A 25,234-nucleotide genomic window follows, 5' to 3' on the forward strand; every position below is an offset into this window, starting at 1 on the left:
CTTGGGGCAGAATAGTGAGACCATTAAGAAAATGTAGGAAGAGGGTTGGGCCTGGGAACCAGACCATGGACGGGGGAACGTCTGGGTCTATTTGTGGGGTCATTTGCGTTGAGCTCTCTGGAAGGTCTGAGAACCTGGGTCGATAGCTGTGTAGAGAACGTTTGGGTGTAGATTGGGATCTTGACCTGAAACTAGAGAGCACAGGAGGACATCTTTCCTCTGCGAAGGACAAAGGAATGATGGCCACCAATGGGGTTCCAAAGGACACAGACATCTCGGAAGTAGTACAGAGAGGAGGAGGGGGCGAGGGGCTAAGAGCAGACCTGGAGGCTGCTGAGGGTTATGGCAGGGAAAGGCTGGTGGGGACACGGCGGCCTCAGTGGGGGACTCGGTGGCAGGGAGAGGGCTTGGCACAGTGGTTGAGAGGCTAATGGCAAATGTCCCATGAACCACGTCAGGGAGCGTAGAGGATAGAATCCATGTCCGTGGAGAGGACGGTGACGGGCGGCCAGGGGGAAGCAAAGACAGGGAGTTCCACGTGGGACAGAGGGTGGGCCAGGCTGGAGAAGGCCGAGGAAGCGGAGGCCCAGGGCTGGGCCTCCCTTCTGTTTCAGGGGGGCTCTAGTGGCTCCAGCGGTGGGCGCCCCCTGGCTCCTGTGGGGGGGTGCGCACGGTGCCTGGCCTTGGCCAGCAGCAGGAAGGGTGCTGTCCATGGCGGGTGGGTGGAGCCAGGGGCAGAGTGGGGGCTGTCCCCGTCTTCACTGCACGGGCCTGTCTGCCTCCTGGCCTCGCTTGATGATGCCCGCGTGTGCCCCCTGCCTCCGCTGGTCCCCTGAAGGTCCTCAGTGAACCAGAGATGGAGGCACAGATGGGGCCTCCAGCACCCTGCCAACGTCTGTTCTCACCGCTGGGGGTTACCAGCTACTGCACGTGTCTGCACCCCCAGAGCCACCTCACCTGAGCCGCCGCCTCCTCTGTTCCCTGTGGACACCTCTAAAGTCCAGTACCTGAGTCTCGTTGGCTTTTAGTTTGTCTAATTCACCCCGCTCCTACCAGTTGGCTTCTGGCGATCTGGAACCGTCGTCTGAAGATATCCACCAGGTCGACTGTTGTTTTAATCTGGGAAATTCTTTTCCCAAAGCCACTGCAAACTCAGAAGCTCGACTGCCCGGGCTCAAGGACAAGTTCCCTGCCTCGAGTTAACAGGCATTGGACTGCAGAGTTTCTCTGTGCCTCAGTTTCCCTAGCTATACAATGAAAGCTACAGTAGACCCGCTTCATGAAGCTGCTCTGAGGGTTAGAAGACTCGATGCCTCTAATGTCCTTATTGGTAGATCGTCTGGTACATGAAGGACTCAGTAAATAGTCACTAATATTGTTATTTTCCTCGTGGCTATCGAAGTCCCTGAATTATCAACGTCAGCTTTGGCACTGAGCTATAGGAAACATGACAATATGTGCACACACTCCTTCCACGTGCACACAGCTTTGCTGTGCATCTGGAGGGCCCGGTCCCTCCCCATGTCCCTCTCTACTTGGCCACCCATCCTGCCCCCTCCAGGAATTGGGCCTCCTGCATTTTCCCAATTTTGTCTTTCCCTTCCCAAGGGCTTTCCAGACAGTTCTTGGCTTCAGCTAAGGGCCCTTGGGAACAGAAACATCAATTCAGGGGCTGTCTTGCTTCCCGCAAGTGTTAGTCCCATCTACGGGATGCAATCGGCTCCCGAGTCAGTTAAGGTAAGTGTCCTTCAGGCTCAGGACGTGGATGGAAAACAATTAATGTGAGATGAAACTAAAAGATCGGAAATTGGTTCTGCCCTCCTCCAAAGCACAAGTGGGATTCTTGTCTGCAGAGTGAGGAGGGTAATTTCAGTCTCCTTCCAGCCCTGACATGTCGTGACCCGGGAGAAAGTGCAGGGGGCTACAAACAGGTGGCTGCAAAGGAAACACCAAGGGAGGCAGCCTTTCCGGTCATCTGTCCACTGTTAACATTTGCCTTTGGAACTTTGCTCTCAGGGAAGGCCGCTCAAACGCCCACCTCAAAGGAGATCACCAAAGAATCGGAGACGTCATGCTGAGGAACATTCAGGGCATGAAGGTGAGCGGGGCGGCCTGGGGTGGGCAGGACCCCAGAAGAGGAAGCTGGGCCGCCCAGGCCCCGGCTTTCAGCCCTTCACAGGCACATTGCCGACCCCCTGCAGACACCCGACGCAGAGCAGCGAGGGTGACAGTCTGCGTGAATTTTCCTCCAGGCTTTCTAGGTGTTACTTGGAGGAAACATTTTTAGTAGTTTTTTTGTTGCTGTTGTTTCAAAGTCTTTGTATTTGCACCCAGAAAAGCAGGTACTTTTTTTTACTGAATAGATCATTCAAAACATTTTTTTAAATGGCAGACAAAACATTGGTTGACTACGTAGCTCATTTCCAGTTGGTGGTTGTGGTTTCTTCTAAGCATGACAAAATATTAGCTGTGTAGGAATTCCAGGAAATCCCATGACTTTAGATCAGCATGGAAGGGTGTGGGTGTGTGCACGTGCGTGCGTGTGGGTGCTTTAGTTTGTTGTGTTTTGTGGTGCTGGGGATTAAACCTAGGCTTTGTACATGCTAGGCAAGCATCTCCTACCTCTGAGCTACACCTCCAGCTTTTTTATTTTGAGTCAAAAGTCTCACTAAGTTGCTGAGGCTGGCCTTGAATTTGCCATCCTCCTGCCTCAGCCTCCTGAGTAGCTGAGTTTATAGTGCACCACCATGCCCAGCTAAGCCAATGTATACTTTTAATCATCCAGTAGTATTTACAATGAAAGTATGCTTGAAGAAGTCAATAAATATTAAACCAGTACTCTACCGTATATTTGAAATCTGCCCCTTCTCATATATCTGGAATTTTTATGTTTTCATTTTCATTTTGACCCATTAATAATTCCTTTACTATAGAGTGTTTTTGTTCACGTAACTTAACTATTGAACACAACTCTATTTGCATTTTAAAAGCAATCTTCCTGTATCTCAACTGCCTAGAGCCTAATAACTTTAGTAACTAATAACTGCTCAGAGAAAGCAATGACCCCCTAAGAAGGCAGGTGGTCACTTCAGCCTTTGTTTATCCGTTGGTCCAACAGCATCCATCTAGTGCTAACTGAGCACCTACTACATACAATACCCTCATAGAGAAGTTATGGTTGGGGCTTGAAATGATTTCCAAGTCATTTGGCTAAGTTGTCTTGAAAGGGTCAAAAGCTCCAAGATATTTCCTGTCTGTCTGTCTGTCTGGGTCGCTGAGGTGCTGGGGTTGAACCAGGGCCAGGTACACACAGGGCAAGCACTCCACCACCAGACTTCACCTCAGCATTCCCCGAAGTCTCTTTCTCTTAACAAAGATGGAGATGTTCTTACCAGCTCCTCCGAGGTTCGCTTTTCCAACCTGCTCAGAGAGCAACCTGCTGCAGTTGTGGGCAGCCTCGGAGAGAAGCGCGGAAGTGGCCGGGACTGCAGCCTCCTGTGCAGGATAAGAAGGCCGACCCCATCTAAGCCGCCCCACACCAGCGTCATAAGCTACGGTTTTGCACAGCCCTCAGATGTCGCGGTGACAGGCATCTGTGCTGCTCTCCGTGTGAGCTCTATAGTTTAGAGCAGTTTTAGGTTTACAGAATAATTAACAGGAAGCACAGAGTCCCCCAGCGCCCCTCCCACGGTTTCCACTCTTATTACATCTGGGTGGTGGGTGCCTGTGGGACTGGTGAACCAGTGCTGATGTGTCACCATAGCCAGGCCCGCGGTGGGCCTGAGCGCCCCGTGTTGTACATTCTAAGTGTGGACAAGTGTATGGTGACGTGCACCCGCCATGGCAGTGACAGGTGGCTTCACTGCCCTGACAGCCCCTGTGCTTCTCCCACTCACGCCCCCTCCCTGCCGGCCTCCTGCAGTCTCCGTGGCTCTTCCCTGAGAAGGTCCTGAGGCGGGAACCCTGCAGAAGTGGCTCTCAGGCTGGCTTTGTCCACTTGTCCCTCATCGTGTTCCTCTTACCTGAGGTCCCGAGCCTGCCAGGCGAGGCCCCCTCCGCAGGCCTAGACTCGGCCACAGGCCTCTGGGCAGCAGCAGGGCCTGCCTGGCTCTTCCCGCACCCATGGGGACAGTCCCCAGCACCTTGCTTTCTCCAGGTGTCCTTTGTGGCCTTCTCAGACTGTTTGCAGGTGCCCACCACCGCTTCCCCGCCCTCCTCTCTGCTGACCAGCACCACCTGGCCTCTGCCGGCCTCTCCTGCTGGGTCTAAGGAGCTGTGCCTTGCGCTCTCTGGGGCTCCTCAGCTGAGCTGGCATCTCAGCACGTGCTGGCACCACGTGTTTACGGCTGGAGCTCTGTGCAGTGAAATAAAAATAGATGGGGCGGTGAAGCCACCAACAACCTTTTTAAGGAATGGGTGGGAGGGCCGAGGGCGTGACCAGAGGTGGAGTCCTCAGCTTGCATGCATTGAGCCCTGGCTTCAATCCCAGCACCCTCCACGCCAAAAATAAAAATAATGGGTTGGCTTCTTCTTTTTTTTTTTCCAAATTGTGGTTGCTCTTGTTGATTTTAAAGAATTTTCATAAAGTGTAGAAGGCACATCAGACGGTTGTAGAGAGGTAGAAGCTCGGGTTAGCACTTGTGTCCAAAATGCTTAGGGTGCTGTTAGGTGCTTAGAGTCTGTGACTTTCTTGCTATGCACACACGCACACACACGCACACTCATGCACACACACACGAAGGCATGTGTGATAGGTGCAGTCCAGATAAGCTTTGTGGACTATACCAAGCCAGTTTGCTGGTGCTGATGTGTGCCAGTCATGTGGGACGTCACCCTTAGGGGAGGAGGGGAGTGTGGCTCACAGTGCCTCCCTGCTTCTTTGCAACCTTCTGTAGAGTTTCTACTTCAAAACAGAAGATCTGAAAATAACCCTCGCAGGGGAGTCCCTGGGGAAAGGGCCAACACAGGCAGGTGCAGCATTAAGGACAGGAGGACAAAGGAGTAGACATCAGGGAAGGTTCTAGAACAGGAGCTGGGTAGGGACTCCTGTGCAGGGGCATCATGTGCAGTACCTGGCACTTTCCTGTGCAGTTGGAGGGTGGGTAACCGGGGGTGAGCAGCGGGTCGAGGCTGGACAGGTCAGAGGATCACATCCTGAGCACCGCGCATTCAGAGGCACTTCAGAAAGGGGCAAGGAAGTGGAGTGGGTGACACTGACCAGAGGAGGGCTGTGTGCTGAGGGATGGGGCAGATGGCAGCTCTGACGTGTTTGGATCGATTGATAGAACTATGGACAGTGTTCAAAGAAAGAAGAAGTCTAGAGTGTTCCACAGGGTTTTCTGTCCAGAGGAGCTACGTATTGGTAGCACAGATCCTAGAGTCAGAGGGTAAACAGGCAGCCAGGGGGAGGCAGGGCGAGTAGGCTTGTGTGTGGACGCATGCTTTTCAGCTCCTTAGGAGCGTGGCAGTGGTGCGTCACTGAGATAGGACTGTGCCCTGGACTAGAAATGGAGATGTGGGCGTGTCCGTCACCCCCAGGAGAGTAAGCCTATAGCAGAGGAAGTGGCTCTGGTAGGTGCTCGGCTGTTTCATGAATGAATGGGGTGAGACAAACGGAATGTATTTGCCAAACTGTTTGGTGCTTAGTGAATGGCCCTGGTCAGTTGTCGTCTTAAAATACTAGGAAGAAAGCCACAGCCCCACCCCTCAAGGGCCTCCCGTTTGATAGTTCCTGTGTTTTGTGCATTTTGCATGGGAGGTGTTCACTGGGGATTGAACCAGGGGCACTTTACCACTAAACTAGACCCCAGCCCTTTTTAATTTATTTTGAGACAGGGTCTAAGTTGCCCATGCTGGCCTTGAACTTGGGACCCTGCTGCCTCAGCCTCGTAGCTGAGATCGCCACTAGCTGCATGTGCATTTTAAATTGCTTAATGCCTTAATGGAGCTTTTTATTTCGTGCTCAGAACATCATTAAAATAATGAATTAAGTAGTGAAGTAGGAAAACTGAAATTTAAAGAGATTAAATAAACGTGATGATGTAATGGGTGCAATGCACATCCATAAGCCCAACTGGGCACCAGAGCGTGCTGGTCCGTGGCTCAGGACTCCCCCTCTCACCCCACAAGCCCCTGGCAGCGCACCTCTGGAAGCATGGCGAGGCACTGGAGGCGCTGGAGAACGCTATCAGGAGCTCGCGGCGCCTGGAGCTCCTCTGCAGAGACTTCGAGCTGCAGAAGGTGTGTTACCTGCCGCTCAACACCTTCCTCCTGCGCCCGCTGCACCGGCTCATGCACTACCAGCAGGTCCTGGAGCGTCTGTGCAAGCACCACGCACCCAGCCACGCAGACTTCAGGGACTGCCGAGGTGAGCCCGGGACGGCCAGCGAATGCCGACGGCAGGTTTCCACAGTCCCCTGTCCCCTCTTGGTCCCTGCGTGGAAAGGCGCTACTCCTCCTTCACCTCGTGCACGCATTCCTTCCTTTGAGCCTGGGAGGCTGGGGGCGAAGAACCCTGGAGGCGCCCACTTAGAACGGCTTCCACCTGTGTGGGTGAGACTCCATACTCCTACCTGCCACAGAAGGGGGCTGGTCCCTGATCCTCGTGCTCAGTACCACTGGGCATTTGTGATGTGCCAGTCACCTTAATAAGCCTTTCCCCTGAGTTAACTCCACCTTCCTCACCAGCCTGAGGCATGGGAGTGAGCTCATTTTACCTATGGAGACTACTGACATCAGAGAGGTTAAGGAATCTGTCCAGAGCTACGCAGCTGGCAAGTAAATGGTATGGAACCTGGATCACGCTTCCCTACGGTCTCAAGATGATGTACTCCCTCAAAGTGCCCAGGCCAGGCACAGGGCCTACTTTGTCACCTTTATTCCTTCAACAGTCCCATTTTATAGACAAGGAAGCAGAGGTCAGAGGTGGAAGGGATCCAGGAGTGCACTCTTGTCCCACTGGGCCACACAGTGTTTTCAGCCTGGCTCCTTCTGTCCCGTGTTACATGTACTCTGTTGGCATTTATGCTCTCTGGCCTCAGCCCCAAGTCCCTTGCGAGTCAGGGCTGTTGCTGAGTCAGTCCCCTCCCCTCTCCAGCCAGGGCTGCCTCCAGAGTGGGCCCTTTGGAGGTGCCTCTTGAACACACTGCATGGAGTCTGTGTGTCCCTTGCATGTCAGGCCCCCTGCTCTTGTCTGAAGGCTCAGACACCCTCCCGTCTCCTGGGCTACCTGTTACTGTTCTCCAGACGCGTCTTTTCCCTCCTCCTTTGCTTGAAACTCAAGCGGCCCCTGCCTCCAACTAAAATCTAAACCCGTTCTGACCTGCACCCCGTTCCTCATGCACCAGATCCACACTGCTGTGGGTGCCTGGGAGGTGGAACGCTGGGATCCCGGCCCTGAGAGGACCTGCTGTAAACGCAGGGTGGACAGGGATGTCCACGGTGAGGATACAGTGTAAGTGGGAGCTTTGCAGGATGAGGGGAGGGTCGGAGAATAGGGAGCAGCACAAATACAGGTATGCACAGGTCCAAAGGGGAGAGAACTCATGGAACATTCCAGAAAGCAGAAGTGCTGGGTGCCCTCTGTGTGGAGTGCAGAGAAGTGGGCCGACCAGAAGCCTGGAAGAGTGAACAGGGCCCGGAACCACAGGGTCTTGTAGATGTGGCGAGCTGACCTGGCGGCAGAGGGAGGGCAGGAAGGGTTCTCGTGGCGGGGGTCCCGACGGTGGCTCTCGGTATCTAGAACATACGGGATCTCCTTCAGATCGTCTTTTAAAACACAGCTCAATAGAAGACTTGGCAAAGTCGATGAAGACGGTGGCGGCTCATGCCTGACGGGCAGAGCTGCTTTAGATGTCAAGGTTTCTCTAGACCATCAAAAGCCTGTGAAACCAGCCACTGCCACGGCGTGGTGCCTTGTGTCCCTGCCTCCCGCATCACTGCCAGCACCTCCTCGGCCTTCCCTGCAAACCCGTCCTCGTCCCGAAGCCTCAGCTGGCACCTGAACTCAACGTTGGGTGGCCTCGCCCCCCTTGTCCTGGTGTCCTGGCATTGCCAATTGCTGTGCCAGGACAAGGTGACCGAAGGCCTCTCCCAACTCTGAGGACCCCACAGGTGTGTCACTCGGGAGGGAGAGGGGACACTGGGACTTGCACTTGCCATCACTGGCAGACTTGGCCACTTTGTTCTATTTTTTTTAAGCAATCCCTGATGTTGGAATAGTTTATCTTTGACAATTAAATAGAAAGATGTGCTTGTTTCCTAGCTCAAGCAGAGTGGCCCCACTGTAGAGAGGGTGCACGCAGGTAGGCCTGAGCACAGAAGGCCTGAGCTGAGGGAGGCCAGGTGCCCTCCTCTCCTCTCCCAGCCTCCTCACTCCCAACCCACTGAGTACTGGTGCCCAGTAGAGGTTTATTGGACCAAGTGGGTGGTAATGTCCGAAGACAGAGGAAAACTCTAGGGTTTGTCACTGTGGCTGAGGGGAAGCCGTCTGTGGTAAGCCAGGAAGTGCTTACTTTGCATCCGAGGAGAAATCAAGACTGCTAACACTTGCCTTCTGGAACCAGAGGATGGGCAGGAGGAATTTGGTGTCCTGAAGACTGAAAATCAGTGGCACATGTTTCTGGACAGAATTGTCACATGCCCAGCCACTGCGGGCTTGTGTGCCCCCCGATGCCTGGTTGCTGGCTCTGGGCAGCTCCTTTGGCATGTCTCAGTCGCTCTTTGCACCCTCTTGGTAAGCAGGGTAATGTCCACAGGAGGAAGAGCAGGTGCACTGATGCTAGTCCCCGAGTGTCGCAGTACAGGCCCCTCCAACACTGGCTGGCGGTCCCCACACTTCTGTGGCCTCTCTGTACTCACCGGGCCCTGCTCTCTCCAGGAAAGAGGCAGAATTCAGGGCGCCCTCATTCCCATGTCTTTCCCTCGATGCCCACGAGTCCTTTTACCTGAGGGGCAGCCATGCACCATGAGGCCATGCCGAGTCCCCTGCCTCCTCGAGGTGCTGCAGGGAAACCGGGTCAGCAAATCTGGCCTTAAAGCAAATCCCGCGGTTTCTCTGATTGAGCAGCAGCCGCGCGTCCCCACAGGACAGGCCCTGAAATGCACAGTTCTGGAGAGTCTAGCTGAGAGCCCGGGGAGAGGCTCTGGCCTGCACTAACCTGGGCGCTTGTGTCTCCTTCACCAGCCGCTTTGGCAGAGATGACTGAAATGGTGGCGCAGTTGCACGGTACGATGATCAAGATGGAGAACTTCCAGAAGCTGCATGAACTCAAGAAAGACTTGATTGGCATTGACAATCTCGTGGTTCCCGGGAGGGTAAGCGGAGGGAGCAGGACGTAGAGTCAGAGAGAGGCCTCGGGGCTTAGAGCTTGTGGACCACGGACACTCTCAAGTTCAAGGGCCCTCCCCCTGCCCCCCGGGAGGCCACTGGGAAAACCCTTTGAACATGACAGTGTCATTCAGAATCTGTGTAGGGAGGGGAAAGGGAAATCCTCTGACCTCACATTCTGTTTCTTCTCCTTATTTGTTGATTATTTTCTTTTCCCTATTGCATTCCAGGGAGGATTTAAGACAGCTTGTTTTGTTTTTTAAAACTTAGGTAAATGAGTGGCTGAGGGTGCATCTTAGTGGTAGAGCAGTTACCTAACATGCCTGAGGCCCTCCATTCAATCCCAGCACAAAACAAAAAAATGAAATTTAATGAAAATGGAAGAGAAAGAGAAAGAAAAGGACTAGATAAAATGGTGATCTAAAAGCAGAGAAGTTGTTAGTGCATGAAAGTGTCTATAAGATCCCATTCAAGTTCGGTACTTTTTTTTAAAGATGCAAAATTTTAATACATAAGTTTCATTTAAAATCAAAATGACATTTGAAACAATTCTGGGAGATACAGGTTCACTTATGGTATCAACTTGTACCTACCCAGCACCCTCCATGAGAAGCAGGTCATTAGCAATGGGTGGGACTTCCAGTACACACACACACACACACACACACACACACACCCACTCCCACCAGGTAGAGGAACAGACAAGATGGGGAAAAGCCTGCCTTTTCCAGTTCCCTTCTCAGGAAGCAATCATTGCTCAGGAACCAAAAGTGATCATTCTTTGCCATATCTATCAAATTCCTCTGGAATCTTGGTCCGGCTGCCTCTCCCTCTTCAAACTCTGTGCCTCCCAGATTCAGGTCTCTGCTCTGCTGCATGCCAGCCTTACCCTTAGGACAAGCCCCCTGAACGTCGGGCCTTGCAGGCTCATCTAACAGGTAGCGGCCTCGGCACTGGGGGAGCACATGGGGAGGTTCCCCGGGCGTCACCGCCAGAAGCCTAAACACAAAACTGACGGGAAAGGGCAAACAAGCTTTGGGAGACTCGTCCGAGTTCTGTGGTGGGTACTGGGTGGAGATGAAGGCTGGGGTTCGCCCCAGCTCCTCTGGCGAGAGAGTTCTGCCTGGTCCCAACACGTAGCAGCCTCGTCTGCCTTCCATGGAATCGATGTAATTTTATTTAAACAGAACTCTACAAGACATTAATGCATTAGGCCGAGGTGAACAGGCCATTTGTAAGGATTTCTCATTTTGAGGGAACGGTTTTCTGCGAGTGAAGAGAGCACTGGATTGGAATAGGCAGCCACAGGTTCAAATTCTGGCTCTATCAGAGCCGGGACGATGGAACTGGAAGGGGATCTTATCCTCCCCGTCATGGGTCAGGAAGATCAGGAGGTTTATTATATAAGAAGATGCAGTACATCTTACCTTCCGTCTCCCCTCCCACTTACAAAGGGGACCAAGCATACCCTTCCTGCGTTATGGACGGTGCCACAGCACCCCAAGCATCATGAGCCTTTCGCGGTGGTGCTCAGTCACCCCTGGCTGACCAGGCGGTCTTGGGCTCATTTCTTCCTGACTTTGCTCCTCAGTTTCCTTATCTGGAAGTGGGGATAATACTGTTGAACGTCAGGCTGGCGTGAGGGGCCACTACGCCCACCCGGGACGTGTCAGACATACCGTGCACTCATCAAGGGGAGGTCGTGTTTGCTTCCAGAGGTGAAGCTGCAGTGGGGGTGCTGCTTACCGGCTTCAGCGCCACCTCACTTTCCTAGGCTCTGTCCCCCCAGCCACCTGCCTTCCTCGTTGCTTCAAGTCAACCCCAAACAAAATGGGAGCAGCGTCACGGGCTCTCAGAGGGAGCGAGTTCCAGGATAGACAGCAGTGAGGGTGGCACGGCACTGAAGGCACAGCTGATGCGCGTGGGACAGTCCATGTGTGCTCTATCCCAACGTAAAAATGACCATTAGCTGGAAGTGGTGCAGTACAGCTGCTCAGGAGGCCAAGGTGGGAGGACGGCTTGAACCCCGGGGTTCAAGGACAGCCAGGGCAACATGGCCCCCGTCCCAAAAGAAAGAAAAGGTTGCTGTTTGGTTTTCAAAGTCCCTGCCCTACATAGCACAACCTCGTCCTCATGGATCTGGGGGAAAATGTGACTGGGGATGCCGAGTGCCTTGGTTCCTCTGGTTTCTAAGACCCGGAGTCGGAACTCACAGACAAGATTCTCTGTCTTCTGCACTATCTTCCCAGTCCCTGGCCGACACTTTGTGCAGTTGGGGTCCCTGTCCTCTCCTTCATGGTGGGGAGCATGGAGCTGCGGATGGCCCTCATCCTCAGAGGGGCTGTGGCTCCCTGCATGTGAGCACATGCTTCCTGCTAGCCTGAACCCCAGTTTCCTGTGAGGTGCCTCCAATGGGGCACCTGCCTTGAAGGCCCCTGGGAAAGACAGCGGTGCTTAGTGGCAGCCTAGCCTGGCCCCGGGGATGCAGTAACTGAAGGCCTCACTCAGCAGGACAGGGCCGCGGGTGCAGGGGGCCTTGCGCTCTTGGTACATCTGGCTGTCTGCTCCGCAGGAGTTCATCCGCCTGGGCAGCCTCAGCAAGCTCTCGGGGAAGGGGCTCCAGCAGCGCATGTTTTTCCTGGTAAGTGGTGAGAGCGATGTGTCCTCTCGATGGCCCCCGGACCCATGTTGTCACAGGGCTAGAGATCATAAGGCCATGGCCACCCAAGGGACCCTGGCAGGCAGGAAGAGCAGCTCCCTGGGTTTCCCAGAGACTTGGGGAAATGCACTGACTGCCCTGATGGCATCCAGCGGAGCCCACTCACCCGCCACTCCGCCTGTTCCTCTAGTTCAACGACGTCTTGCTGTACACCAGCCGGGGACTGACCGCCTCCAACCAGTTTAAAGTCCACGGGCAGCTCCCGCTCTATGGCATGACGGTGAGTGCGCTCTGCGGGCAGCAGCTGGTGTTCTCCCTGCCAGGCGGGAGGGAGCACGCCTCTGATGGGAGGAGCCAAAGGGCGAGGCTGGGCAGGAAGTGGAGGACAGGACCCTCCCGGGTGGGAAGACTGGGCCCTGAAGACCAGTGGCTCTCCAGTCCTGCCCCGTCCCCTGAAAGAACGGCCTTCTAGGGCCCTCCTGGTAGGAACACTGCCCCTCCTCCTGCTTGTGGGATGCCACCAGTGCTTCCTTCTGGAACCAAGTAGAGGCCTGCTGCCTGCCTCTGTGTGACTCTGCCCCTCCCAGCCTGGCGGGCAGCTTCACCACACACAAGGAATGGTGGAGTTGGAGCTAGACCAGCTTGTCCCCCGCAAGAAGAGCCAGTGGCCAGGGCCCCAACCCCTGGTCAAGCAGGTGCACATGAGACACCTCGCTGCAGGATTGTGATCTTGGCTTATGGTGGCCTCCTTAGGAGGTGGACAGAGAGGTGCATGGGCTCTCACGGTAACATGGTGAACTCTTGCCCCACAGATCGAGGAGAGCGAGGACGAGTGGGGGGTGCCCCACTGCCTGACCCTCCGAGGCCAGCGGCAATCCATCATCGTGGCCGCCAGGTAACTCTGGAATCTGACCGCTTACCGTCTACCTTTGACCTGCTGTGTCTGAGAAGCTGACACCCATCTCTGTCCTCAGTTCTCGGTCCGAGATGGAAAAGTGGATTGAGGACATCCAGATGGCCATTGACCTGGCAGAGAAGAGCAGTGGCCCCACACCCGAGTTCCTGGCCAGCAGCCCCCCGGACAACAGTGAGTGGTGGGGAAGCTTCCTGGAGCAGCACCCAAGCCCATGGCCATAGGGCTCACCGTGGAGGGGTGGCCTGGCTCTGCACCCCTGGCAGGTGGTCCCTCAGCCACAGTCTGTGTTTGAGTTTAAGGCTAGAAATCAACAAAAGCTCTTTTTCTGAAAGTTAAACTGTGGAAACATGCAAAGGGGCAGGGAAGTCACCCGCTCTGGGCCGGCACTGCTGCCCGGCAGTTGGTGTCCAAGGAGAAGGGCAGGCTGCTGTGTAGGGCCACAGGCCAGGCACCCAGATGTGCAGGGGCTCCCTGGCAGAGGCAGGTGGGCCAGGGCATGCTCCCAGGCCTCGCTAGACCCCTGCTTAGTGGGTGCCCTGGGGACCACGCTGAGTCCCCCAGCCTTCCGAGCCTCCCCCAGTGCTTTGGAGGGCATCAGGAAAAGGCTTCACATGGGGAGACACCAGTGTGGCTTCCTGTCATCCTGCAGAGTCCCCCGACGAAGCCACCACGGCCGACCAGGAGTCGGAGGACGACCTGAGTGCCTCACGCACCTCGCTGGAGCGCCAGGCCCCTCACCGCGGCAACACGATGGTGCACGTGTGCTGGCACCGCAACACCAGCGTCTCCATGGTGGACTTCAGCGTCGCCGTGGAGGTACCCGTGGAGTGCGGAGGTGGCGGCTGGGTGGCTCTCATCCCTACCTTGCACCTGCCCAGGCAGAGCACGTGCAGCCTCCGGCCCGGGGGTCTGCAGTGAGCCCGGCCCTGTGCCTGGCCATTGGCAGCTGAGCAGGGAGGACGGAGCCCGGGGCTTGAGTCTGCTGTGGTCATCCCCACGGGGGCAGAGGAGTGGGCGTTGTCCTCTGCCACTGCAGCTGCGGCTCCTGCTGTCGGTCAGTCTTCACTGCCACCTACAGGAGTCTTGGTTTTCTTTCGTTCTCCCGTTTCTTTCCTCTAGGGGACTGGGTCACAGGGCAGCGTCTGTTCACGTGTGCAGCCGTGAGTCCAGGGCCATGTCCTGGAGCTGTCACCTGGAAATCGGGTGTATGAGTAGGTTGTGGGGTCTGACAATCGGCAAGCTGGTGCCAGCAGGGCGGGGCCCTCCAGGGGCTCTCTGGGACTCACCCTGAACGTAGGCCTCCTTGATCACAACTGTGAAGGCTTCCAGACCTTTCCAAACCCCCTTTTCCAGCTCAGGTCTGAAGTGACTTTAAGAACCTTCCAAGCCCAGAAAACTGAAAACAGGGGCTTTCTCATCTCCCCTGGCCAGCAGCACCCACCTGGCTGTACGCGGCCATCGGTGTCTCTCAAGTTGTGTGCACGCTCCGTCTCGTATGAAATCGTCACTGTGTGTGACTGTGGCTGGCCCCCTGGCCCCCACTGAGGTAGAGGCTGGACTCAGCTTCTAAAACACAGGAAGTTCTCGTTCCCAAACGTGCCTGGGCCACAGCATCACGTGAGGGTTCGCTGGCTCCGATCAGGCAGGCTGGGAGAGGTGTTCTCTGGAAGTGACCTTCATGGTCCTACCCACCTTTCTGAGCTTCCTGCTATACCCTGTGTTGGGAAGATACTCTCTGTGGACATGGCGAGGCCAGGCACTCACCGTCCCTGCCCCAGGCAGTTTCTTCCTGGCCACTCCCACTGGGCTCTGCCCATGGAGGCCGCTGTGCCTGGTCAGTGGGCACTGTTCCCTCTCCCTCCCGCTCACAGGCCACATGCTCCGCACTCCACCTCCACCGCACCCTCCCTCTGGGTGTGTGTGAAACTTGCTGGGAGCGGGAAGCCACTCAAGTGTGCAGTGAGGGGCAGGCGGCCTGGAGGCACCTCTACAAGCCCCGCACTCCTTCACGCACCATCTACAGAATGGCGGGTGTCTTCAGGGTCGGGAGAGCCAGACAAGCAACCTGGCCCGCACGCAGGCCAGATCCAGCGACACCTGGCCGCTTCCCGCCCTGAACTAGGAGTGGGCCCATGTTTCCCAGTGGTTTCTGGGTACTGGCTCCGATTTTGCCTGCACAGCCTGTGACACTTACTGCGGCCCCAAGGAGAAGCTGGCCACCCTCAGGAGCCAGCATGAATGCCCGTGGGTGGCTTTGGGGGGCAGTAATGCAGGTTAAAATTTTGTGGGACTGGCCAGGGTGTCTCCCACACGTTCCCTCCATATGAAAGTCCCTCCCAAGGCACAGCACTTCAGTCTGGCCTCTGAGGTGGGCGGCCTCATGTGCCAGGTGCCAAAATGCTCCTGGACCAGCTGGTGAGCCTCGGGCCTCCCCTGAGAGGAAGGGGCGGCTCCTGTCCTCCCAGCCATGACCCTTCCTCAGCCTGTGCCCGGCTTCTGTCTGCTGTGATTCGTGCAGGTAGAAGTGAGCACCAGGAGGCTTGGGGACGGCATGAAGATGAGCTGGCTGTGGCACGGGGGTCCCCTCGGCCAGTCGTAGGGGTCCAGACAACAGGTCGTAGGGTAGGACTGCCAACTGAGGGAAGCCGTGCAGCTGGCGGAGCCAGCAAGGGCTTTGAAAGATCATAGTTGTCTTTTAAGATTGTACTGGGGACAGTGCCCCTCTGGGAAGTTCTTTGGCAGATAGACACTGACTCGGAGGACAGTGAGAGAGTGCAATGCAGAGAGGGGGACAGGACAGTTCACTTCCTGTGGCTGCTGTGACAGGACCGCACACCCATCAAAACGCAGCTCGCTCTCCCACAGCACAGGAAGCCCCAGCATCAGGGATGTGGTGGGGCTGGTTCCTGCTGGAGGCGCGTGGGGGAAATCTATTCCCTGCCTCTCTGCTGGCTTCTTGCCGGTGTGATACTGCTAGGGCACCGACAGTCCTTGGCTCAGTCATGTCACATCACTAGTCTGCAGCCACATGGTCTGCTCCCTGCGTCTGGGTACAAATCTCTCTTTATAGGAGCACCGTCCGCATCGATCCTACTTGTAAGAGGTCACGTTCACAAGTAATAGGGGTTTGGACTTGGACATGTCTTTGTGGACATACCGTTCAGCCCACCCACAATGGGCTGAGATGGACGGCAAGAGGGGGCAGAGCAAGGAGGCCTCTGTCAGTCAGGAAGATGAGAGGGGTCTCTGGGGACAGCATCAAGGAAACGGGGCATTGGCTGGTTCTGGGAGAAGCAAGTGGAGACCCAGACACGGAGACGCCCAAGACATGCACTCACAGGGTTCAGCCCACAAGAGCAGAAGGGACAGGGAACTTCACCGAGAGTCCATTGGGGCAGCAGCTGTAGAGGCTGCGAGGACAGACCAAGGCTTCAGGTGGCTGGTAGAAGCAGGGCATCCCGAGGAGCCTGCCTCAGAATATGGGCCTGGAATGGGGCGGATGGACGCAGTGTCTGACCCCTGGGTGGGCTGGCTTGGGTGTAAGAGGACGCGTGAGAGGACATGGGAGAAGTCCTCCTGTCTAACATGGGGTCCTTACCTCTGGTGTGCCATGGTGTGATACTGCTAGGTCACCAAATCCCCAGCTCAGCCCTGGGTGTCACCATCTGCTGGGAGCCCTGCACTCCCTTGTCCCTGAGAGGGGATGGCAGTCAGACAAGGGGACAGAAGGTTAGGGCTGCCCGCTGGCCTGGGACACCCTCTCCACTGTAGCTGTGGTCCCCGGGCAGGGGCCCCGTCTTTCCTGCACCCTCTCAGCTCACTGTTCATTCCGCCCCTCCCCCATCAGACTGTGAGCAGCTGGAGAGAGACGTCAAACATCTTCCATCTCAGCTCCTGGCCCAGGCCTTTACTTGCTTGTGTGGGTACTTAGAGGAATGGAGTAAATAGCTTTTGCTTTTTAAAACTGGTAAAATTTAAAGTTTGGCAAATTAGCCATTTCTAAGTGGACAGGTGAGTGGCACTCATCTTCTTTAAAGGTTGTGCCCCCATTACCACCTTCCCACCTGAGTCTCCCCTGGTGGTGCCACCTTGACAAAGGAAACCAAGGAGACCTGGCTTGTCAGAAAGTCCCCCGGTCGCCTCAGCATTCTCTGGCCCAGTGAGGTGTCCGTCCTTTGCTCCCATCGGGGCTGCCTGTGCGTCTTTAGCAGCAGCTGACCCAGGTCTCAAGGTGACCACAGGACCTGTGGGATTAGCCCAGGACACTGGAGACAGGGCCTGGACCCGCCCTGCCTGGCTGAGTGCAGCTTCTGGCCCTGGCCCACTAGGTGGCGGTCAGGAGCTACGGGTGAGGGTGTCCTTCGAACCTTGGTGGCCGGATGGGTCTGTTTCCTAGGAAAGGAAGGACCACAAAGACAGTGGCTTAGAGCAGAAATTTGTTCTCCCATGGTTTCTGGGGGCCACAAGGTCAAAATCAAGCTGTCAGTGGGGCCAAGACCCTGGAAGCCAAGGGACCCTTCCTCGCCTCTTCCATATTGTTTGTTGGCAGAGTGTGATGTTGCTGTGGGCCCCTGCCCCACTGCACAAGGAGTCCTTCCTGTGTGTCCCTCCCCCTAGGGACAGCACTCACATTTCAAGTCCCTCTTCCCCACTGGGACCTCATTTTAACTTATACCTGAGCCCACCTACTTTACTAAGGTCACATTCTGAGACACTGCAGGTGAAGCCCCGGCATTTCTCTTGGGAGGATACGACTTAACCTGTAACAGGGGACAAGGAGAATTACTCAGGCCCAGCCCACTCGACCCAAGGGCTTCTCCACCTGCCAGGGAGTAGTGGGCCTTTTCCTAGTCAGGGCACGCCTAGGTCACAGGAAGCCTGTTCTTAGAACCTGGGCACCTCCCGTGCCCACCACACTGCACGATGGGCGTCGAGGCCGCGCTGTCTTGCCGGGGCCATTCCCTGTGCCCCTGACTGGCCGCTTGTCTTGCAGAACCAGCTGTCTGGGAGCCTGCTGAGGAAATTCAAAAACAGCAATGGGTGGCAGAAGCTGTGGGTGGTGTTCACGAACTTCTGCCTGTTCTTCTACAAGTCACACCAGGTAGGTACCTTGCCCAGGTCAGGTGGCCCTGGGACCTTAGGGATGGGGACCGAGTGAAGTGTGCCTGGCCTGGGAAGAGTGGCGGCAACTCGGGGCTTCCTACGGCACCCTCCCTGCAGGCAGGCGGCCTCCCCTGGGGAGACAGATGGGGCTCCCCTGCTCAGCCCCTGCTGGGCGTGGAGAAGCAGGTGCTCGGGGTCCTGCACTGGGCCTGTAGGGGGGCCGCGGCTCAGCGAAGGCTGATGTTAACTGTTGGCTAAAGGAGAGTCTGGCTGCTGCTTGGACAAGGAAAGGGGATCGTGTGGGGCCCGTGTCCTCCTGGAGTCATGAGCTGGACCTCGCTGCACTGGCCAAGACCGTGGCCTCTAGTCCCTTCCCTGCAGACCCATGTCCTGGGGTGGAACTGCCTGGGCTCCAGAGCTGCTTCAGGTGGGGGGCAGTAGCCAGGCGCAGCCTCCTCCCCAAGCCACCTATGTGCCCTTCCCAGGACAATCATCCCCTCGCCAGCCTGCCTCTGCTCGGGTACTCGCTCACCATCCCCTCCGAGGCTGAGAACATCCACAAGGACTATGTGTTCAAGCTGCACTTCAAGTCCCACGTGTACTACTTCAGGGCTGAAAGCGAATACACGTTCGAAAGGTAAACGTCCGACACTGGGTCCTGGGCAGGCAGGGGACACCCCCGGGTGGGCCTGCATTTACTCCCTAGAGCTGGCTCCCCTCTCTGCCTGGTGCCCACGCGCCCTTGCTCCTGGGAGGCCAGTGCAGTCTTGGCTTCCTGGGTGCTACCCTGCTCACGCCACCAACCCTGCGCCTTTAGGTCTCTTAACGTGTGCGCGTTGTCAGGAAGCGAAGCTGAGGCCTGTGGCAGGGAGCGGGCTCGGGGACTGCCGCCCTCCCTTGCTAGGCTCAGCTGTCACAGTACGCCTAACTGGGCGATGACCAAGAATGTCCCCGTCGTCAAAGGGCCACAGGAAGCAGGAAGAGCTTACATGTCTTAGGGCTCTCCTCTCTGCCGCTGTCTGCATGATGTAGTGAGCTATTTAGCCAAGAAATGAGTGGACAAAGGAGCCAGGCCACTGGGCATGAGCTACACCTTGAGGCTACTCCTGAAATTCACATTTTTAGATAGAAATTCTGAGCCTCTGGGAAATGCACTCCATAGCACACCTCTGATGTAGCTGTCATTGCTGTCCTTGGTGACAGAGCCCTCAGGCTAGACAGGGCAGTAGTTACCACTCAGGGGCCAGGTCAGTGCCCCTCCTAGGGAGCAGCTTGTCTCCCGGCCACGGTGTTAAGACAGTGAGTTCTATGGGTGCTCAGGTCCACAAGGACTGCTAAATGGGCCGATCATGAACTGTACACAACGCCTTGTAATGTCCAGGAGACCTAACAGTTCTTGAGCAACAGTTTGCCACTGAGCCCACAGGATAGTGATCCTCACACTTGATCCTGGACTTGGATCAAGGAGCTGAGCTGGATCCGTCTAACTTGGGAGCTGCATGAAGGTCCTCCGTCAAGGAGGAAGCTTGGTTCAGCCCAGCTCCCCGACCTCAGTCCTACGGACACTTTGAACCAGAGGGACCGGGGACGGGGAAGCTGCGCTGGCTGCTAATCCTCCAGACTTTGCCAGATGACCCCTGGGGACATGTTACTACAGCATAAAATGGATTCCCCACCAAGCAGGTCGGGAAACATTCAGTATCCTCAGAAAAGATCAGGAGGTAGAGCTCTCCCACACAGCCAAAGCCACCTCATCCTAAATTGGTCAAAGTGAGCCTGTGGCCTCCCGTGCCTCTGGCTCCTATGGTTCTCAAACTGCATTCCTTGGGGACCCCTAGAGGAACCTTCTGTTTTAACTCTAACTTACAAACTCTGCTGCCAAAATGACCAATTACAAACCAGTTGGGCTTCCATGACATCGTGTTTTTGCCAATGGCAGCACAGAACCATGAAACTGAATAAAGTGGCCCAAAATAGCCCTGTCACCTTCTTCTGTTTCAGGTGGATGGAAGTGATCCGAAGTGCCACCAGCTCTGCCTCTCGGGCCCATGTTTCAAGTCACAAAGAATCTCACATGTATTGATGGCTGGACGCACTCCATGGCTGGCTCACCGTCTGTGACGAAGCCAGCCACACTGTCACCTGTCTGAACATGGTTTCACAGTGACTCTCGCCCGTCTCCCTCCGCGGCCATCTCCTCACCTTGTCTTCTCCACTGCTGATTTCTCCTTGGAACGGGGCCTCCCACTTCCAGGCCTGGGGGCCTTCCGCTGTCATTCTCATGGGGACTGTTCTTGGGCTTGTGCCAGTATTGCAGCATTGTCATTAAAGAGTGCCAAACGACATTCCTTCCCCACGACTGCACCTCTAACACGGTGCACACACATCCGTTCAACCGAGGACAGGGCAAGTGCTCTTCTTTTTCTTAGAAAAGGACTTTTAGTATTCCACCTGCGGGCTGCTGTTTTAAAAATGGATTTTTACAGTGTGGCGGTCTTAAGCAAATGAGATCGTTTTCAGGTTTCATTTCCCCCCCCCCAATCTTTCTACTTTTATAACAGGAGGTCCACAGGACTCACTTTCCTTGACTAATAAGCAGTTCCCAGCGCACTCCGCTCCGCTGAGGGGTCCACGCTCCAGTGACACACACTTGTTACCTGGCCTACTTCTTGGCGAAGTTGACCAAATCGATTCCTCTTTACAAACCGTAGCGGGTTGTTTTCTGTTTGGAGGAGCAGGGACCCAGTGCGCCCCTGACTGCTGCTGTACTGTGAGTGGTGTGTACGATGGTGTTTGCTGTGTTTCACAAGCATGAGAACCTGTGTGTCACTGACCAGGGCCATTTGTGCTGTTCCGTTCTGGGGTGTCATGTGAGCTTCATGGATGCAGGAGCCTGTACAGTAATGGTACGTAGTCCCAGCCCCCGTGACCAGACCCATCCCCTCCCGCCTCCGTGGTTGGAAACCACGCGTTCTCTAGTAGTTATCTACCGTGCCTGTCTTCACTCTTTAGACTCATCCCCCGGGCATGGGGTACCGGCAGAGTGACACTGCACCCCCTGGACAGTCACGCTTCGCTGGGAACCTGGTGTCCCAGTGCCCACAGGTGGGCAGTGTCGACCCGTTCCCTGTGGCGACCAGGTGGCTGCCATTCCCTTAGCACGCTTGAGCCCTGCCTGACGTTAGTCGGCCAATTCAGCACAGTTCTGTCCCATGTCCTCACAGGGAGGCCACTTCCCTGAACAGTGGGCACACCGTCATGGAGCTGTGGCTGGTGTCCACGAGTGACAGGCGGACAAGAGCTCAAGACGTGTCATCCTTTGCCTTACAATATGTACCAGATGGTTGCAAGCACTAACAAAGGGAATAAAAATACCTCACGCCAAAATCCAGCATATTGAAGTTTTAAGGCAAAACAGACCAGCACTGTCTCTTGTCTTTATTGTGCACATGTGGCGGGAACAGGGACCAAGGGCCTACAATGCCACCTCGGCAGGGGCAGGGTGGGTGGACGTGAGAGGGAGGAGGACAGGCTCGGGAGATAGAACCGGTGTGGACAGACTGGGAGGACCTTCCACTTTCCCTTGGAAGAAGCCCCTGATGAACAGCCTGGAGAACTAGTTCCCAGCAGGCTTCTCCCAAACGGGGGGGGGGGGGGGGGGGGGGTCAGGGAGATGCTAAGGGGCCAAGGGGCAGAGCAGTATCAGGAACATACTTCCTCTAGAACTTACCTGAACTGAGTGACATCCCCAACTCATTCAGGAACACCTGGGGACGAGGTGGTTCCCTACCTCAGCATTTCTGAATGGTTCCAAACCACCTGCCGGACACCTGTGGTTCCCATCTGTGACCAGCTCCTCTGTTCCCCGTGTGGCTTCAGAGAAAAACGGAAAATAACATAGGCACCAAGTCCACTCCCGATGGGCTGCCAGGGGAGGTGGCGTTCCAGAGACCCCTCTACACGCAAGACAAAGACCATCGTTTGCTGAGCCCTTTGCTAACCCTTGCATGACCCAGTGGGTGCTCAAGAACACACTATGGGGCCTCTGCCTTCACTGCCATATTTCGTGGTAGAAATGCAGCCCTGTTCCTGAAGGAAGAAAGTATCAAATAGTTATCAACTGGCAACTCATGACTAAAGGACCAAGCCAGACACTTCACAAGAGCAACTCAAGAACAGAACTGTCCACTTGGAAGACAGGTGGCACTCAGTTCGTCAGGAAAGCGAGGGCCCAGCTGTTAGGTGGTCGAGACATCTGGAACCACCCTGGGCTCCACCTCCCGGGTGCAGCCAGCAGGACGCAGAGAAACAACTTCAAAAAGGCAGAAGCCATGGCTGAGCAGTCAGCTCACAGCCACCGCTTCATGGTGGCCACAGTTACATGACCCACAGGCCCTGGGCTGAGGAGCCAGGAGCAGGTCAGGTTTGGCATCAGGAGACTTCAAGTGACTGCAAACCCCCAAACGCTGAGCTCACAGACTCGGCTGAAGACCAGCAGCCGTCGGCACTACTGAGGCAGGTTCCAATCGGAGCTCTGGCACCTGGCTCCTCTTCAGTGAAAGACTGGAAATGTGGGGACAAAGGCTAGACTGTGGCTAAACGAGGTGCCCTCAACATTTCAGCCGATTGTGTCTACAGAGTCACAATCCAGGAGAGAGTACACTGAGGTAGTCCACGTTGAAACCTCCAGTCTAAACCCACGCCCCAGGAAGTTTCCAGCAAATTCCCAAAGAATCATTTGTTGCTTTTACCAGGAGATGGAGCTTTACGGTATTGTATGCTCATGACTGCAGGGAATCTTCCTAATCAAGACCAATATTCTTGATTAGGATCCAAGTCTACCTAGCAACTTCACCACAGTTATAGTATTTGAAGTTGGCTGCAGGAATTGTTCAGTGGTTCAGTGCAGAATTGTTCAGTGGTGGAGCACCTGCCTTGCGTGCATGAGGCCCTGACATCAAGTCATGATGTCACTGCCTGGAAACCCGATGAACTCTGTCTTCCAGAAAAGCTGCCATCTACATTGGTGCTCTTAAAACCTAACACATAGCACACTTGAGGTACCCAGACACCCCATGATGGACAAAACTGACCTTTGGCCTTGTATAGGGAAACACATACCGCTCAGAGTCTTGTACCCTTACAAAAGGAATCAGCAATGCAGTCTGAGTTCCTTTAGCCTCGTGTATCCCTTTTAAAAATTAGTAATTCAACCGAAATCCACTTGTGATAAAACATCATGGTTCCATAGTCTAAACTCCCACATCAAATCCAAACAAACCGATACCCCTCCGCAACACCTCGAGCTCAGGCATGTTCTCTGTCCCCGCAACCTCCAGGCCACTGCGGCAATGAACTTCCCAAGTCCACCCAGCGACTTCGTTGCCTCCCCAAAATTCCATTGTCTTAATCCTGGCAACATATTACTAAAGGACCAAGCTACTACCCCAATAAAAGATGACAATAATTAGCATCAACAAATATAAAAGAATACTACCTGTACCAAAATAAGACACCCCAAAATTGCTACACAACCCTCCCTCATTGCAGAAAACCCAGAAATTTCCCACCTTGCTGAACAACACCTGATAGCAAACCAAGAAAACCAGACATCCTGGGTGACAGCACTGGCAGCCGTGGTCTCCTTCAGAAGAACTAAAACCATCCTTAAAGTCCCTGGCAAGAGGTAGAGCAGTTTCACAAATCTGCAATGTCCAGCCACATCTCAGTGACCACTCACACAGTTGCAAAGCTGAAAATGCTGCTCATCAGCATTTTCCCACCTGGGCACTTTTCCCTGGAGTTTTCTGAACTGTCTCAGCACACACACTCAGCCAGCCACACGCTTACACAACCACACACACACACAAGCAGGTGCCCTGTCCACTCTGCAGTCATGTTTCAAGAAGAGTATGCAAAATAAGTGTGTTATAAAATTTATTGGTGTAAGCATCCAGACACTTCCAGGTGGGAAAGATGATGATATGCAGATTCCGCTACGAGGTGCAACAGAAAATCGTGTGGGCAGGACAGTACGCCTGGTGCACGACTCCAAACAAAGGTTAGACGAGAGCGCTTCCTCTGGGAAACTCAGAATAATAATTTAAAGCTTCATGAGGCAAGATATGTTCCAATTTAAAACACTAAGAAATAGTACCATCGATGAAAAAGGAAATCAACTTCTAAGTGTACCAAAAGGGGTGAAGGACAAACAAGAGGGACATTTGCATCTGTCGAGGTACAAATGGGAGTGTTCCATCGAGGGGCGTTAATTATTATTAATGGCAAACCCTGCAAATACAAAATAAAACCCAAATCACTGGTCACATGATTCAAAATTTACATGTAATAAAGGCAAGGCAATAGACTCAAGTTATGGCCTGTCAAATATTTACTCCACGGACATTATCTACAGAAGCACTTGGCCGATTTGTACACAGTGATTCCTTATGCACGCCAAAGGGGTTTCTGTAAAAATGACGCTATATACAGTCTGTACACAGATCCACCAGCGATTCTCCATCTCCCGGGGGAGTTATCGACTTAAAGCAGGATACCTGAGGTTTCATGTCTTTAGTTGCCTTATCACAATCCCAAATATACACTTCAGGGGTTTTGTTTTCAAAGACATTTTCCTTGAATATGTGCACTATGGTTAAAATTAAAAACAATAAAAAAATAAAATAATTGCTTGAAGGAGCTGGCCCTCCCCACCCCATGCGAGAGACTTCATCAGGCTGGGCACAGCGAGGGCTAAGTGTGTCCCTGGACGTCGCGGCCTTGGGGGTGGCCCTCCGTGGCGCCTCCAGCAGAGCCGGCAAAGGTTCTCCTCGACTTTCAAAAGGAGGATGCAGAAGAAAGGAGGGAAAACAAAACCCCAGAGGCCAAGGGGTTTCAGTGGGACGAAGTTCCTCCACCACTTAGAGAATATCTAAGGAAAAAGAAAAAGAAACAGAAGTAAATGTCATTTTTCTAACCCTTGTGCAAAAATTTAAAATAATAAAAATCTTAGTTTTGATAAGAAGTCTTAAGTCATTTAGAAAATCATGGTTCTGACACAAAAACTTCATGGCACACGATCAAGAGGAAAAATGATGTGTCCAGCCTTCTGGACAGATGTCAAGCAGCGGAAGAGACTTACTGAGGATCAATTTTGGAAAAATGACATTGTCCAGTAACAGAGCAAGAGCCCAGGGATGCCCTCCCACAGCTGATGGAAGAGGACTGC

At 54.6% G+C, this 25,234-nt stretch overlaps 2 protein-coding genes across 5 annotated transcripts in view; one reads left to right on the forward strand and one right to left on the reverse strand.

The window, feature by feature from the left end:
* The window catches only part of Farp1 (FERM, ARH/RhoGEF and pleckstrin domain protein 1), a 260,483-nt gene extending 239,058 nt beyond the window's left edge, over window positions 1–21,425 (forward strand). For all 3 annotated transcript variants that reach the window (XM_027938778.2, XM_071611599.1, XM_071611600.1), the window contains exons 17-27: window positions 2,017–2,098; window positions 6,130–6,367; window positions 9,185–9,315; window positions 11,901–11,969; window positions 12,178–12,267; window positions 12,800–12,882; window positions 12,962–13,074; window positions 13,553–13,719; window positions 17,897–18,004; window positions 18,492–18,643; window positions 20,008–21,425. In XM_027938778.2, the coding sequence (XP_027794579.2) occupies window positions 2,017–2,098; window positions 6,130–6,367; window positions 9,185–9,315; window positions 11,901–11,969; window positions 12,178–12,267; window positions 12,800–12,882; window positions 12,962–13,074; window positions 13,553–13,719; window positions 17,897–18,004; window positions 18,492–18,643; window positions 20,008–20,089 (1,315 nt within the window). In that variant the 3' untranslated portion in view covers window positions 20,090–21,425. The remainder of the gene's footprint in view (window positions 1–2,016; window positions 2,099–6,129; window positions 6,368–9,184; window positions 9,316–11,900; window positions 11,970–12,177; window positions 12,268–12,799; window positions 12,883–12,961; window positions 13,075–13,552; window positions 13,720–17,896; window positions 18,005–18,491; window positions 18,644–20,007) is intronic.
* A 2,501-nt stretch (window positions 21,426–23,926) lies between these two features.
* Window positions 23,927–25,234, reverse strand: part of Stk24 (serine/threonine kinase 24) — a 100,748-nt gene continuing 99,440 nt past the window's right edge. The window contains exon 10 of one of the 2 annotated variants that reach the window (XM_027938779.2): window positions 23,927–24,937. In XM_027938779.2, the coding sequence (XP_027794580.1) occupies window positions 24,668–24,937 (270 nt within the window). In that variant the 3' untranslated portion in view covers window positions 23,927–24,667. The remainder of the gene's footprint in view (window positions 24,938–25,234) is intronic. The other variant, XM_027938780.2, reaches the window with a different exon arrangement.

Source organism: Marmota flaviventris, chromosome 4 (genome assembly GCF_047511675.1).
Source record: "Marmota flaviventris isolate mMarFla1 chromosome 4, mMarFla1.hap1, whole genome shotgun sequence".
Lineage (NCBI taxonomy): Eukaryota > Metazoa > Chordata > Mammalia > Rodentia > Sciuridae > Marmota > Marmota flaviventris.